General features: G+C 45.3%; 1 protein-coding gene across 1 annotated transcript in view; it reads right to left on the bottom strand.

The window, feature by feature from the left end:
- Positions 1-14,416, bottom strand: part of LOC148825579 (scavenger receptor cysteine-rich type 1 protein M130-like) — a 97,305-nt gene that overhangs the window by 50,618 nt on the left and 32,271 nt on the right. Inside the window, exon 9 of the mRNA XM_088926327.1 lies at positions 271-279. Coding sequence (XP_088782453.1) covers positions 271-279 — 9 coding nt within the window. The remainder of the gene's footprint in view (positions 1-270; positions 280-14,416) is intronic.

The raw sequence follows: 14,416 nt of genomic DNA, 5'->3' as shown, positions 1-14,416 counted from the left end.
AAAAAGTAACACCACAGCATTTAGTTGATCCGATCACACATTCGTTTCCAATCATACAAAATAATTCTTGAGAATCTCCGATTCACCATGCCTTTCACATGCTCATAAACGATATTAATTTAGGAACATAAACATATTACTGTATGTAAACTGTACTGTATATTGCTGGTCTTGGTAGTTTAAAGAAAAAATACACACCAGTATTCCATTTCTCCCTAAACATTTTAAGCATCAAAGTCTTACATGTTGTTATTTGGGAAACGTTTTTACGTGCTCCTTCTGACCATATTAAGATTATATACTTTGTGAAAAGTGATAGTCTTTTAACCTTTTCTGTGAATTCGCTTGTTATCTAACAAATGCATACTTTTAGAATTTGATTAACAGGGAATATAATATGGAATTGTGTATCTAAACAAATTAATAACGATATAATTATATTCATGTACTGTCTGGCGGAATAAACTGAAGAGGTTAGTTAATGCGACACGGAATTATTAAGAATTATCACCTATTTTTACACTTGAGAACAAATGAGAACATTCCACTCAGTGGGTGGTGCATTGTTATCTCAATCTCCTGCTAATTCGTTTTACGCCACTGGACGACAGGAGAATGTGACTGTACTGTATCTGTACAGAATGTGTGTTTCAATCAATACAGTAATTGATTAAAATCGCAATCACGTGTTTAATTAAATGCTTTTTTGATTCACAATCTGAAAATGAAAACCGCGGTAAAGTCACCTTGAATTAAAAAAAAACGATTTTGGCACGCCTGTAGCATTTTCACGAAACCTCCTAGAGTTGTGAGAACACTTGCTTTGTGTATAAAGTACATTGCGTATGTTTTCACAGCCTTCACTTTGTCGTTTTTATGCCATTTTTTTGACCACACACGAATATTCCTATGCCCGTATCTTCGCAAGGAAATCAGTGCGAATTTTAATACTAATTAAATGACCGCGGGCACTTTCCACCCCCTTTACATTCTCAGAGTAGAACAGACTAACCTTCTAATAAAAGACGGTCCACCCCCCACCCCCCACGGACAGGAAAAGTGCCCACAGGCACTTAAACTTAATATGGTCAGTAACAGTAAACAGTAACACGGTCAGAAGGAGCACGTACAAACGTTTCCGAAATAACCACATGTAAGACTCTGATGCTTAAAATATTTAGGGAGAAAGTGGAATACTGGTGTGTATTTTTTCTTTAAACTACCAATACCAGCCATATACAGTCTGTAGCGTAGGGATTTCTATATGTCTTTATTTAGTGGTTACATTAGTGACAAAGGCTAAACTTTTAGGTTCAGTAACGCGTACGTCGTATGGCATACATGTTTGTTTTGGGTTTTGCTTGTTCACATATCTCTTCTTTTTATAAAACGACATGGTTGAAAACTGTTCCAGAGCCACTGTTGTTTCATCAGTGAAAAGTACATCATGAAATGCCTCTCCCTGTTCAATCCACTGGAAAAACGAAAAGGAGCATAAAGCGTCTGATGGTCATAAATGATATTCATTTAGGAACAGCATCAGAGATATGTTTTTAACTGCACTGCATCGGAGAGAATACCATAGTGTGTTTTTTTTTACTCCCTGACGGAAACTGGCTTCCATAAGAATCAGTATGGCTCAGAGATTAAATAAAACTTCACTCGCACCAAACAAATTTATATTTCTAAATATCACAACATGATCGAATTAAATTCATTTTAATAACAATGAATAGTCACCTATGCGTTACAATATAAACATTTATATTGATTTAAATCGCCTTTATTTAAAACCCATAAATAAAGCTGATACTGTTTAGACTTTTAATTATTTAAAACTGTATTACAGCAGCACAATGCATAATGCAACATAAATCGCTATCTTTGTCTTCTGTGTAATAATGTTCACCTCTCTGTCCAGCAAATTAACAATAGTATTAATAGTGAACTTTATTGTATATGGCGCCTTTAAAGATGGCTCCTCAAAGCGCTTTACAGGTTAAAGACAATAACAACAATACTGTTAGGCTGGGCAAACGATTTTTTTTTTAAGAAATACAAAATGAGATATAATGATGTGTTCCGGCTTAGACATTAACGAAGAGCATAACACGTGGCGGCGTAGCGGTCGGCTCTGGCTTTCCCATCTACTGTATTACCAATGCACTGCAAATACAACCCCCCTCTCTGCGGGAGTGCTGGCTGTGACGAATTAAACCAGTTTCACAGGTATTTTCAAAGAAGAAGGGGGCGAGATTTCCAGCGAAAGACACCTCCCCCTTCAAAAACCCAGTAAGTACAGTACTTACTAGTTAAGAAAGCTAGGCTCCTTAATGAAATCGCTTTAACATGCTAATGCGTTGGTGTAACAGTCCGGGCGTGGCAAGCTTCTAATGTCAACTCGACTACGGCGAAAAGAACCCTTCTTTCATTGGAAGACAATGAACATATTCTAGCCCTAAATGAATTAACAGCAAACATGGTTTACATAAAAGACATATGCATAAGACAAAGATAACGATCCTGATCAGTTTAGAAATCTGTGTACGCTGTAAGGTTTTTACTTCTTAATAGAAAGAAATCCTCTTCCTGGTACAGTATGTATAGCAAACCAGCACATCTTTTTTCTCCAATCAGAGGGGTGTCAGATGGTGTCAGCCAATCACCATTCTGAAGCCCTACCATAATCTCTGGTATGGGGAGACCCCAGAATTCTGTCCCATAGTTTAGATAGATGATAGATACTTTTATTGATCCCGTGAGGGAAATAAAGTAAATCATTTTCATTTTAGGAAATTATTAAACGCTCGGTTAAAAGCAAAGGAGATTGTCTGTTATAGTGGACATAAAAACAAGACTTCGCTGGCATTATATCCTAGAAGACACAGACCGGCGCCAGACCGGGAGAATGCCCGCAGCGTAAAAGAAAATGCCTGATGAACTAGGGATTGGACAGTTTCCAAGTACTTGTACAATCGAAGGAAATGTTCAAATAAATGTGCAAAAGAAATAAACAAAATAATCATTTATTTCTTTATCATATTGGCTAGCTAATGTCCTCTCTTTGCTAGTTAGTGGCTGTGTTTCTGCGTTGGGTAGCAACAGGTGACTGTTCTCAGGCGGAAGATGTAAACAGCTTAATTTTCGTGTTAAATAATTTTTTAAAATTAAAATTCATCCTATACAGCAATCGCATATTTGGGTACCGTTTCATAAAACTTTCATACTTAAAATGTTTAGGGAGAAATGGAAGACTGGTGTGTATTTTTTCTTTAAACTACCAAGACCAGCCATACACAGTACAGTTTACGTACATACAGTAATGTTTATGTTCCTAAATTAATATCGTTTATGACCTTCAGATGCGTTATGCTCCTCTTCTTTTTATGCTCAGCTACTAAAATTTCCCTTTAGTGGTAAAATTCCATATAAATATTCAAAACTAAGTGGATTAAAATGTGCACAGTAAAGAGATTAAATGATTAAATCTTTTCACTACCAACCAATGCACCACGAGTGCCCCTGTCGGTCATTTTGGCCAGCCAATCACTTACCGCGGTGCCCTGCAGTGGCTTGTGGGTAGTTTACTGTACCGTGGGTTTGTACTGTGCATTTTGAATGCTTGCATCTGTACTTTAATGCCCTCGCCCGGTGGTGAGGAGGAAGCCCACCTAGGCTCTCATAGTACCGCGGAGCAGGCTTGGAGTTGTAGCCGGGGGGAGTCTGAGGGTCAGCACGATGATATGTATCTGCATATGTAAATATTGTGATAGTAGTTTTAGTGTCCTGTATAGCTCTATAAGTGTATAGCCCGAAGTTAACGAGTTACCACCCTAGCCATGTGTAAGTGTTCTGTCGGTCTCCTCCTGTGTGTATAGCCTGTGTTTGGTTTTTGTGTGGTTTTGTTTGGAGAATAAGGCCGTCGCTTGGTTTACTATCAAGTCTCCACTTGTCCTTTGTCCCGACGGAACCTGAAAAATGTTACATTGGTGTCAGAGCGGGCAGAATGGACAAACCGTGGAAGACATTAACTGATTCTGTCAAGCGCCTGCTAACCCTAAAAGAGACCGAACCCACGGGCAGCGCACATACAGAGCCTGAGCAACTCCTGGGTGCGACAGGTGGCCACCGCCCTTTCCAGGGCTACCCAGTAGTGGTCCCGCTGGTAGAATTGGGGCGACTGCCCACTACTCCCGCCCAGTGGATGCCCCAGAGAGAAGATGCCCTCCCTGCCGGAGCCGGCCAGCTATTCCCACACCCGCCAGCGCGGGTGCGACCTGGTCGCTACGACGGGGAAGCGCCTTGGGAAACCTACAAGGCGCAGTTCCAGCACGCGGCCCGGACGAATGGCTGGAACCGGGCAGAGATGGGCGGCCACCTGGCGGCGGCGCTGAAAGGAGTGGCCTGCCAGGTGCTCCTGGATGTCCCAGAGGAGGACTGAGGTGAATATGCGGCGCTGGCAGCAGCTCTCCGGCTGGGCCCGGTCGCCACTGATGTCATGTTCCTTGTCCGCCGAGGATACCCGGCTTTCCCCCGGGAGGCGCAGCGGGAGATGGCTCTTCAGGCCTTTCTCAAGGCCCTCTTACCCGAGGAGCTGTGCCGGCCTCGCTGGAGCAGGCCTTGGCCCTTGCTAAACGGGCTGAGGCCGTGTTCGGGGTGGCTGGAAGCGCCAGCAGACGCAGTGCACCCTGCCGGCTGACCGAGGTGGCGACGGAGGAGTCCAGTGAGGGGGAAGAGGAGCCAGCCTGCACAGCGACCCCCACGGAACAGCCCTGCAAGCTGTTTTGCCAACGCTGCAGGAAGAGGGTACACCGGGCCCCAGAGCCTCGCACACCTAGATCGGCTTTGGGAAACGGGAATGGGGCGGCTCAGCACGGGGATGGCCACCCTTGGAACACCTCAACCCCCGCTCCGGAGAGCACTGTGAAGACCGGCGCCCTGCACGCCACCGTGGGGCGAGTCGGCTGTAGCCGGGGCCTATACCTCCACTGCCGAATCGAGGACCAACCCTGCCTGGCCCTGCTCGATACCGGTTCATCGGTAACCCTACTCTGGCCTGGCGTCCTCCCCGACACCGAGGGAACTAACCCTCCAGGATGGGAGGCCTCCGGCCTGCTGCTAAGGACTGTGACGGGACAGCTCGCTGCAGTCCGGGGGAAACAGGTGCTTGCCTTCCGTCTGGGTACAGCGATGGTGCGCCTGCTACCTTGCACCCATCCAGGAGGACTGCATCCTGGGGCTGGACCTGCTGCAGTGAGTGGAGGCCAGCGTGGACTTGGACCGGCAGGAGTTGGTGTGGCAGGGGGAGTGACTTCACCTGGTGGAGGGCAGGTCCGGCGAAGGCCGAGGGACACGGGCTTACCGGAGATGGGAGAAAAAGAGGCAGTGGCGGTGGCAGTCGCCGGGGCGGAATGGGTCTGCGAGCCGGGGAGCGAGTGTGCCGGATCCTGCCCCGGGGGGGCCTGACAAGTCGGCGGTGGTGGGGGCCGAGCGTTGCGTGGAAGCGAGGCGCGCCGTTGAGGACCTCTACCACCGCCGAGGAAAAGATCCGGGAGATGGCCGCAGCGGGAAGTTCTGCGTGAACTACTGCAAGCTGAACGAGGTCACCCGGAAAGATTCCTACCCCCTGCCAAAGACAGACAACGCCTTGGATCACTGGGTCGACCTGGTTCAGCTCCATGGACCTCCGCTGCGTTTTCTGGCAGGTACCGCTTGCTCCCGATGCTCGCTCGAAGACGGCCTTTTCCATCGGCCAGGGCCTCTGGCACTTTACTGTCATTCCCTTTGGCCTGTGCAATGCCCCGGCGATTTTCAAGAGGCTGATGGAGAGGGTGCTGGCATCGGTCCTGTGGAACCAGTGTGTGCTGTATCTGGACGATCTGCTGGTTCATGCCCAGGGTTTCGACCAGGCCTTGACGAACCTCCAGGCAGTGCTGGCCTGCATCCGCCGTGCTGGCCTGAGGCTCAACCACCACAAGTGAGAGCTCCTGCGGCGGGAGGGGACCTTCCTCGGACATGTTGTTGGACCGCGACGGGTGGCTACAGACCCAGGTAAGGTCGCCGCAGTGAGGGGATGGCTGACTCCCCGCACCGTCGCAGAGCTGCACAGCTTTCTGGGGTTGGCTTTGTATTACCGGAGGTTTGTCCGGGACTTTGCCAGCATCGCTTCCCCACTGCACTGCCTCACCAACAAGGGCCGCCGTTTCGACTTGGACCCGGGCTGCGAGACGGCTTTCAGCCGGTTACGTGAAGCTCTGGTGGGGGCCCCCGTGCTAGCCTACCCCGATCCATGGTTACCATATATCCTGGATACCGACGCGAGTGACTCGGGGGTGGGCGCGGTGTTGGCGCAGGAGGGGCCAGATGGGGAGCGTGTAGTTGCCTACTACAGTTGGGCTTTGAATAAGGCTTAACGGAACTACTGGTTGGAGTACCGAAAACTTGAAAAAGCTCTCGCAGTTAAATTCTGTTTTTCTTGTTCCCCAGATATGTTTTTAATGTTCTTTTTCTTTTTCTTTTGAAGTTGTTTCATTTGTTTGTTTGTTTTACAGTTTTCAGTGGGTTTTGTAATGTTGTATAGGGGCTGGATTACTTTGTTCCATCCAAATTCCATTATGTGAATTTATGCTTTTTAAAAATACAAGGCATGCTCAAAAAACGTTACTTATTAGCTTAAGAAGCGGATGTTTTGACAAACTGTGGTATTCGAACAGTAAATGCTGAAGTGTTTAATACTTGCTTGAGAGCAGGTCTCCCTCGATTTAGATAAACTCTTGTTCGGCTGATGATTTCAGATCAAAATCTGAATCAAGTGGAAAGAAAGCTGAATTACGCAAAGGTCATATAAAGCACTGGGTATCACTGTTACACCATCAGGTCATGCTAGGAGGATTGGGGGGATCAAATTGACACAGAGGGACTCAATGTGGGAGCTGAACCCACAGTTCTGAGATTAAGAGATTCATGCTCTATCGACTGCGCCTATATAACTCTTGTGCTACAGCAGTAATGTTTCTGGGTGTGGATGAACATGACATAATAGGCTAACAGCTGGAACACGTGGCCCACAGGCAGTGATAGTATCACTATCACATTTGGCTGCAGTATATTGTGTTGAGAGCAGCAATAACTTTCCTGCAGAGATGGGAGTGCCTTTAATACAGCTCCTTCAATTGGACAGAGTAACAGGAACCGACCTAAAGTTTCGGCTGTGAATCCATCTCTACATGGGGAAAAGAGACAGTAAAATAGCGATGAAGAAACAGAAAGAATTGTGCTTGCTGCAAAGTAGGAAAGAGGTGGTCAGACACATAAAACAGCTTGGTGATAATTTGCAGCGACAGTTTTATGTTATTTAGTACACGGATTTCTCTTCATGTTCCTTAAGATGTGTAATTTGTATGATGGTTGTATGAGAACAGTTTCTTCTAAAGTCCTGTCAATTGACAGTGGAGAGCTAGCTGGTGCACATCTTCAAGAAGACTCTCTTTAAGGCGATTAGAAGTTTCTCGAACAAATCCGTGTCATATTTTTAAAATAATTTAGCTAATGAGCAACGAGAGTATAAATGAATTCTCCCACCCTCCAGTCAAAGATAAAACTCCATGTGCGAGTCTAAGTTTCCTTGAAGCTACTGATGTTCGTCATTATTGGACATTCCCGGTGATATTGACTAAGGAGCTCAATTTTTACGTGTTGTAGTTCAACACGTGCAACATTCGTATCCCCTGCAAATATCGACAAGGTCAGTGATATTTTCAACAATGTGTGCCATTGCAATTCATGCAATTCGTGCCATACTTTTTCCCAATGTATTCTGACATGCCAAGATCAGAGGGTCATATTTAAAAAACTGGTGCATTAAAAGTTTTGGTACTTCAGGATTTTGATAGTCTGTTACATTGTCTTTCACACGTCGGTGTCAGAACATTGAAATTGTAGCCATTTCTCATGCTTTCTCTCAGTGTCGGGGATGCAATTGCGTGTAAAGGAGGCGACTTGAAAACGAAACGTGCAATCACCTTACAGAGGGTCTTCACGACGGGGTGCGTCAGCTAGTTCTCCATTATTGTCAATTTACTGGACTTCTGAAGAAACCTATCTACAGCGAAGATACTAACTGAACAGTTTAATGCACATGAAGAGAAATCTGTGTGCTGATTGACTCAAAAAACGTCGCTGCAAATAATCTGCCAGGCTGATTTACTTGTCTGACAACCTCCCTCCGTCCCCCTTTGCTGTTAGCACAATTCTTTCAGTTTCTTTTCTTGCATTTTCCTTGCTATTTTAGTGTTCCCAATGTATAGATGGATCGAGTTTAGATACTCTTAGGTATTTGATGGAGATAAATTAACATCAAACGAACAAGTAAGGTTTACTTCGAGTCACAATCAAATAAGGCTCCACAGCTGAAACAGTGTGTTTCTTTCTCTTTTCAGCATGGAATAAACCTATACTTTTCCCTTTGCAGCCCACGCATGCTGACGCAGCTCCCTACTTAAGTTACTATCAGCTGTGTACCTCCGGTTGACCTGTACACAAATATATGAGAGAGGTCTACTGAGACGAGAGGAGCACTGAAGACTTGATAAAGCTCTCGCATTAGATTCTGTGTTTATGTTGTTCCCCAGATTTGTTTTTAATGTTCTTTTTCTTTTGAAGTTGTTGCATTTGGTTATTTTTTTATAGTTGCCAGACTACTACAGGGATTTACCTAGGTTCCCGAAGACTTCTCGTTTTGTGTTTGTTGTGTTTTCGGGTTACAACTATTTTTTTTTCTGTTGATAGGATCCCATGCATTACTATGGGACTAGTTAACTTTAGTTCATACATTGTACCTGAAATTACCACATAAACTACTACTCGGTAGTAAAAAAAAAAGGCAAAACTAATGTTTGTTTCACCTTGCTGCTGATTGGTAGCTACAACGGGTCGGTTGCAACAAACTGGCTGCTGAAATTTGTCAGCAACTCTGTACCAAACCTGTTCTCAATTGCAAAAAAACTAAAATAACAGCTGCTGCCCATTAGATGTTACTAGAGTAGGAGACTAAGCGGACTAAGCGGAACAATAGATTACATTGGAACTGTCCTGAATGTAGTGGAAATATTATCGTCATTAAGTAATGAACAATTGCTTTCCGGACACTACAATTATTCACAAGGAATTTTATCAATACATATTTTATTAATAAAAGTGTAATATCTTAATAATGAAGTTTAATGTTATCTGTATTAGTAGCTGTATTACAGGTAATGCATGCACAGACTTTATTATGCTATAATGAATTTTCAGGTATCCCGGGGAGAGAACTGAAATGAAGGAAATACATATTTAAAGGGGTGTAAGTCTTAAATATGTTCTGTCACATAGGGGTGTTAATTGAATAGATTTGTTGTATTATTTAATATGATTTGACTCTACACTTGTGTTTCTCAGGAGACAGCATTAATATTGGGGATTTGCGGATACAGATGATAAGTTGTACTATACAGGCAAATGTACGGTTACCTTAATGAAAAAAAACTCTTATCATAACCCTTTTCAACATTATTATTCAAGACAGTCTTTCAGAACAGTATTCTCGTATTAGTGGCTATAGTCTAATGATAATGGTGGTGAAACAGACGAAATGTGCAGAAAGAATTGGAGATGGAACAGGAGACTCATCCAGTCGATAGAAAGCTTGAGTAGGACTGCACAGACACCGTGCCAGTGCTTAGTAGTGTCATTTAAAAATAATACGTGGTTTAACAATATCAACTGCTCTTCTGTGAGCTCAGTTCCACTATTAGTAATACATTGCCCACATTTTCAAATTAGATACATGTGTTTTCTACGTGTATGTAATTGGTACTTTTTTTGTTTTAACTGATTTAAAATATAATCTTTATAAAACAGACAAAGGGTTTATGTGTCGCGCTGAAATTCACACACAAGTAAGGAAGGATATCGCGCTTAGGAAGAAATCCAGAGTGAAGACGCCGGCGATTGAAAACAACCACATACAGCCTGTATGTGCTTTACCACTGAACTAAATTTCCGACAACTACTTTATCTGCAGCACTTTCTTTTAGGAAGAGTGAGGAGTCTACAAGCCTAGAAAATGTTAGAAGAATTCAGAACAAGAGGCTCTGCTTCACCGTTTACTCAGCTTTCGTTGGACAACTAAGTGAACGACAAATTTTCACTTTTTGATTAAAAAACATAAAAAACACCTTTCTTCCAGCCAGATTCAAACCAGAGAACAAAGAGTTCCCAGCTGTTTCCACTATATTCCTCCGCTCTTACAACTGAGTTATCGAAAACACAGGAAGCCCACCTTTTGTCTTACATAAAGCACAATGTAGTGCAGCGGTCCAATTTATTTAAATCCCAGTTCGAAATCAAATCTCATTCCCATAGTCCTGTTTAGTTTGAATTTAAGCAGTTGTAGCAGCAATGCTTGGTAATAAGACAGAATTAAGCGTTGCTGTGCTTTCCTAAATGAGGCCCCATCTCACTCTCCATCTCTGTGGTGCAACCACAGAGAAAGTATTCATGCAGGCTGATTTAAGATGTTTTCTTTTGATAAGGGACAGCTCCCAAACGGGGATGCACTTAGCTAAGCCTGGCTATCATGATAAATGGTCATCCATTGGCGCCTATCTGTCTAGGGAGTGCCAAATGGACATCTGGACTGCATTCCTAAGTGTCAGGAGTAAGTGACTCGTATCTCACCTTGATCAACCAATCAGAGACTGGCAGGGAGTGGTAACACCACGTGGGTCTCCAATGCCCACCAAACTCTCAACCAATCAGAACACATCTGTGTCTTGGTCAAAAAGGGAGCGCAACCTCAGGTCGGGGCTCTCCTTGGCCATTTTCGCGCATCCTCAGAGACAATCACGTGACAAAGGCTGTTGTCTGCAAAGGGACTTGGACTTTGTTCTAAGCGCGAGGCTGAGGATCCCGTATGTACTCAGAATTCTACCAACGTGAATGCTCCACTTGATCAAGGGCAGCCTACAGTTGGACCCTCGTCGACAACCTGAATAGCTTATTCAGAAGCAGCGCTGGACCGGGAACGAACCAGCTTCTTCCCGGGCAAAAGAGTGACTTGTGAGGACTCGCAGTCACACTCTGTGCATAGAGACTTTCTACTAGCCAACCGGACTGCTGGTAGATCCCCTCGGAGCAACGTCTGCCCTGCGCGCCGCAGTCAGATTCCTCCGCCCGTCCTACTCCGAGCTGCACCTCGACTGGTTGGCCGGTAGCCAGAGGACGCCGGGACAACGCCCATTGGACAACCGCTGGAACAAAGGCTGTAACAGAGCCTGTCAGCTGGTTTGGTGTTCATGCCGGGAGATTTCAAATCCATACACAGTGGATAAGTAAACCCCATGTTCTACACTGCGTCTCGAGAATTCAATTGTACCTCAACACAAGTTGTTATCAATTTAATTCATGAGTAATGTATTTACTTCCGAGTTTAGAGTAACAGTGGCTAATAACACTGATTAGCGATTTGGTAACCGAACGATATATATTGACATATATTCTCTGTTGTGTATCTCTTTGTGTTTGCATCTCTTCGAGATTATATACCTTGTATATTGATAACCCTCACAGTAAGGTCTGCCGCTTGTATCCAGGCAGACTAGTATATGTTTGGTGCACAATTTATGTTAATAAATGTATCTCGTGTATTGAACCCGTGTGTGTGCATTGTTAGTTGTTCTGATGATTGATTTGATTGATTTTCTAAAAGCCACAACGAACCACCTCGTGATTACTGCTACAATTAATAATTGTCTCAGTAAAACCATCAAACCACTACATTTCTTGGCTTCCCTGGGTGAGCTCGTTTAGAATGAAATGAGAATCAATCACACAGAATAACTGATGCTGCTGTGAGTTTAAGTTCAGCACAGCACCGCGGCTTCTATACGCGAATACCGGGTGTGCTGATAACTGCGTAAAGAAATCCCCCTGTTTTCTAGCGTTTAGTGTAACGTGTGTTGATTGGAAATCCATCTGCTCGGGTGTTTAGATTCCATACTGTATTTTGGTAACAGGAAAAAAAGGGTAATACTCTTAAAGTTTCTCTGACGTAATGACAATGGCTGCTAAAATGTCTGAAGTGGAGTCGCTTATAAGTACTATTTCTAGAGACGACAATCCTGGTTACTGGAGCGGTATCGAAAAGTTGAACTTTGATGATATTGAGAAGCTGCAGTTAGATTTAGTAGCTAAGGTAGCAAACCAGCTTAACACAGGAGGGTCTGTGAACGCAGTTCAGGTCCTGTCGAGTTTCGCCTTAAATCTAGCTAAACAGCTGGAACTGTCTTTGTCCGACCTGACAAAGTTTCAAAAGCTTCAGGGTAAGCTAGAAAGATATAAGGCGGAGCGAGTTGAGTTGTTGGATATAATCAGAGAAAAAAGAGTGAAAAATGAGGAAAGTGAAGACCGACTCAGGGAAGTTTTAGGTAAATTAGATGACCTGTCTGTTAGAGAAACTGCGGCTGAGGTAGCTAGGAGAGACCTGGAAGCGAGCTTGAAAGAAAAAGAAATTGAGAGTTTAAATGAGCTCAGCCAGGAAAGGCAAAAGGAGTTAGATGCTGCCGTACTGGAAGCAAAACAGGCTAGATCCCACTTGCATGCCAGCCCACCTAGCAGCCCGGAGCGCTCACCCAGCGCGCCGGGAGGAGGTTTCTCCCGGCCAGGGTCTGTGGTCGGATCGGCATGGGGGAGATCGCCGAGTCCTGCGCGAGATGCAAGGGCGATTCAATTCAGGCATAGACCCCCTGCTCCTGATCACGGCCGTCTACCTGCCCGCGGAGAAACCGTAAAAATTAACCTCCACTCCCTGAGGCAGTTAGCCAAAGATGTAGAAAGCTTTGACCCGTCAGCGTCAGGGAATAATGTGGAGACCTACGTCGATGAGCTGAGATATACTTTGCAGTTTATGCCCGAAGCATCCGAACAGGAAAAGGCTATGTTAGTAAGGAAAACTACCAGTCGAGCGGTCCACGAGTGGATGTCTAGACAAGGACCGGAGGTCTGTAATAGCTTTGAGGAGCTGTGTCAGGCAATGATCGGAGAATTTTCGGCTTTTATCGATCCCATATCTGCCGTGGTGCTGCAGGGAAGGCAAGGGCTCAGGCAGAGCCTATCATAAGGCTGGACGAAGGGAGTCGACTGCAGCCCGCCTGGCCAGGCTTGAACAAGCCCTGCTTGAGAGATCAGGACAGGGTAAACCTTCCGCACCGACTGCCGGAAGCGTGAATGAGCTGAGGGGGACCACACCCCTCCTCACTGGAGGAGGCGGGGATCTGCCCCAAGCCCCTCCCTCAGTCTGAATGGGTGGGAGGTTTCCTGCCTGGAGGAAGGCTGTGACTCTGAGTTGGGCGCTGACCTTAGGGAATCTCAGCCAGAAAGGCAAAGCAAGGCGTATTTATATCAAGGTTTCTCTTGAAAACGTCTTAGATAGAGAAGCACTGATTGACACTGGGGCTAAAATTAGTTTGATGTCAGCCGATCTACTCAGCGAGCTCAAACGAGTAGCGAAAGGAAAAGGCATCAGACTTAAGGTAGAACTGTGTAAGATAGATATTTCCAGCTATACCCAGGATCATGCCAGGATCACACACCGAGTGTGGGTGGCACTTAGGTTCGGGCCAATGAACGTAGTGCATCCTGTTTACATCTCTAGGTTTAAAACAGAGCCATTACTCATTGGCCAAGACCTGCTTGACAGGCTGGAGCCTCTGGTGGACTGCCAGCGTGGAAAATTGCGGGCTCAGGTCAAAAACCCTTAGCCTGTTGTACAGCGAAAAGGGGGGTTCAGTGGTTATGCTGTGCTCACACAGTGCCCACTGAACACTATAGCTGAGTTGGAGGTTCCTCCTGGTTCCTCTGGACGAGAAATAAATGTCTCTTCTTGCTTTCCAAAACTACAGGGAAGTCCTGCCCAGGCCAGCACTCCCACGGTCTCCCAACTACAAGAGCAGTGCTCCGAGCAGCTGCTTGACCCGCCAGGTAAAGCACACCCCTTTTTCATCCCTGAAGAAGAGTGGATCTCCCTGTCCAGTAATGAATGGGAGTCCTTTCTGTGCATCCTGGCACCTCAGGGGGACCAGGACTACCACCCTGTGGTGGTGGGAGGGGTCCAGGTGGCAGAAGTGCAGGTTGATGATGTAATTCTTAGCCTCAGCTCTGAGAAGACCATAATCAGTGAAGGTCTGTTCGAGGACCTGACGCGAAGCCGTCAGGTGACCCTGGTGACGCATTCACAGGTTCTGTGGTGGGCCCCCCCACCTCATAGGTCCATTTGGAGCAAAGGAAGCTGTGTAGCTTCCATCTCCATCGGAAAAAGGAAGTTTGCTCACTACTTCCAGGAAGCACCTCAGCTGACCCATTCAGTCTGTATTGGTGC

This window comes from Atractosteus spatula, chromosome 10 (assembly GCF_055471065.1).
Source record: "Atractosteus spatula isolate fAtrSpa1 chromosome 10, fAtrSpa1.hap1, whole genome shotgun sequence".
In the NCBI taxonomy this organism is placed as follows: domain Eukaryota; kingdom Metazoa; phylum Chordata; class Actinopteri; order Semionotiformes; family Lepisosteidae; genus Atractosteus; species Atractosteus spatula.
Note: the sequence above shows the minus strand (reverse complement) of the source record. Positions and strands in the feature narration are given on the sequence as shown.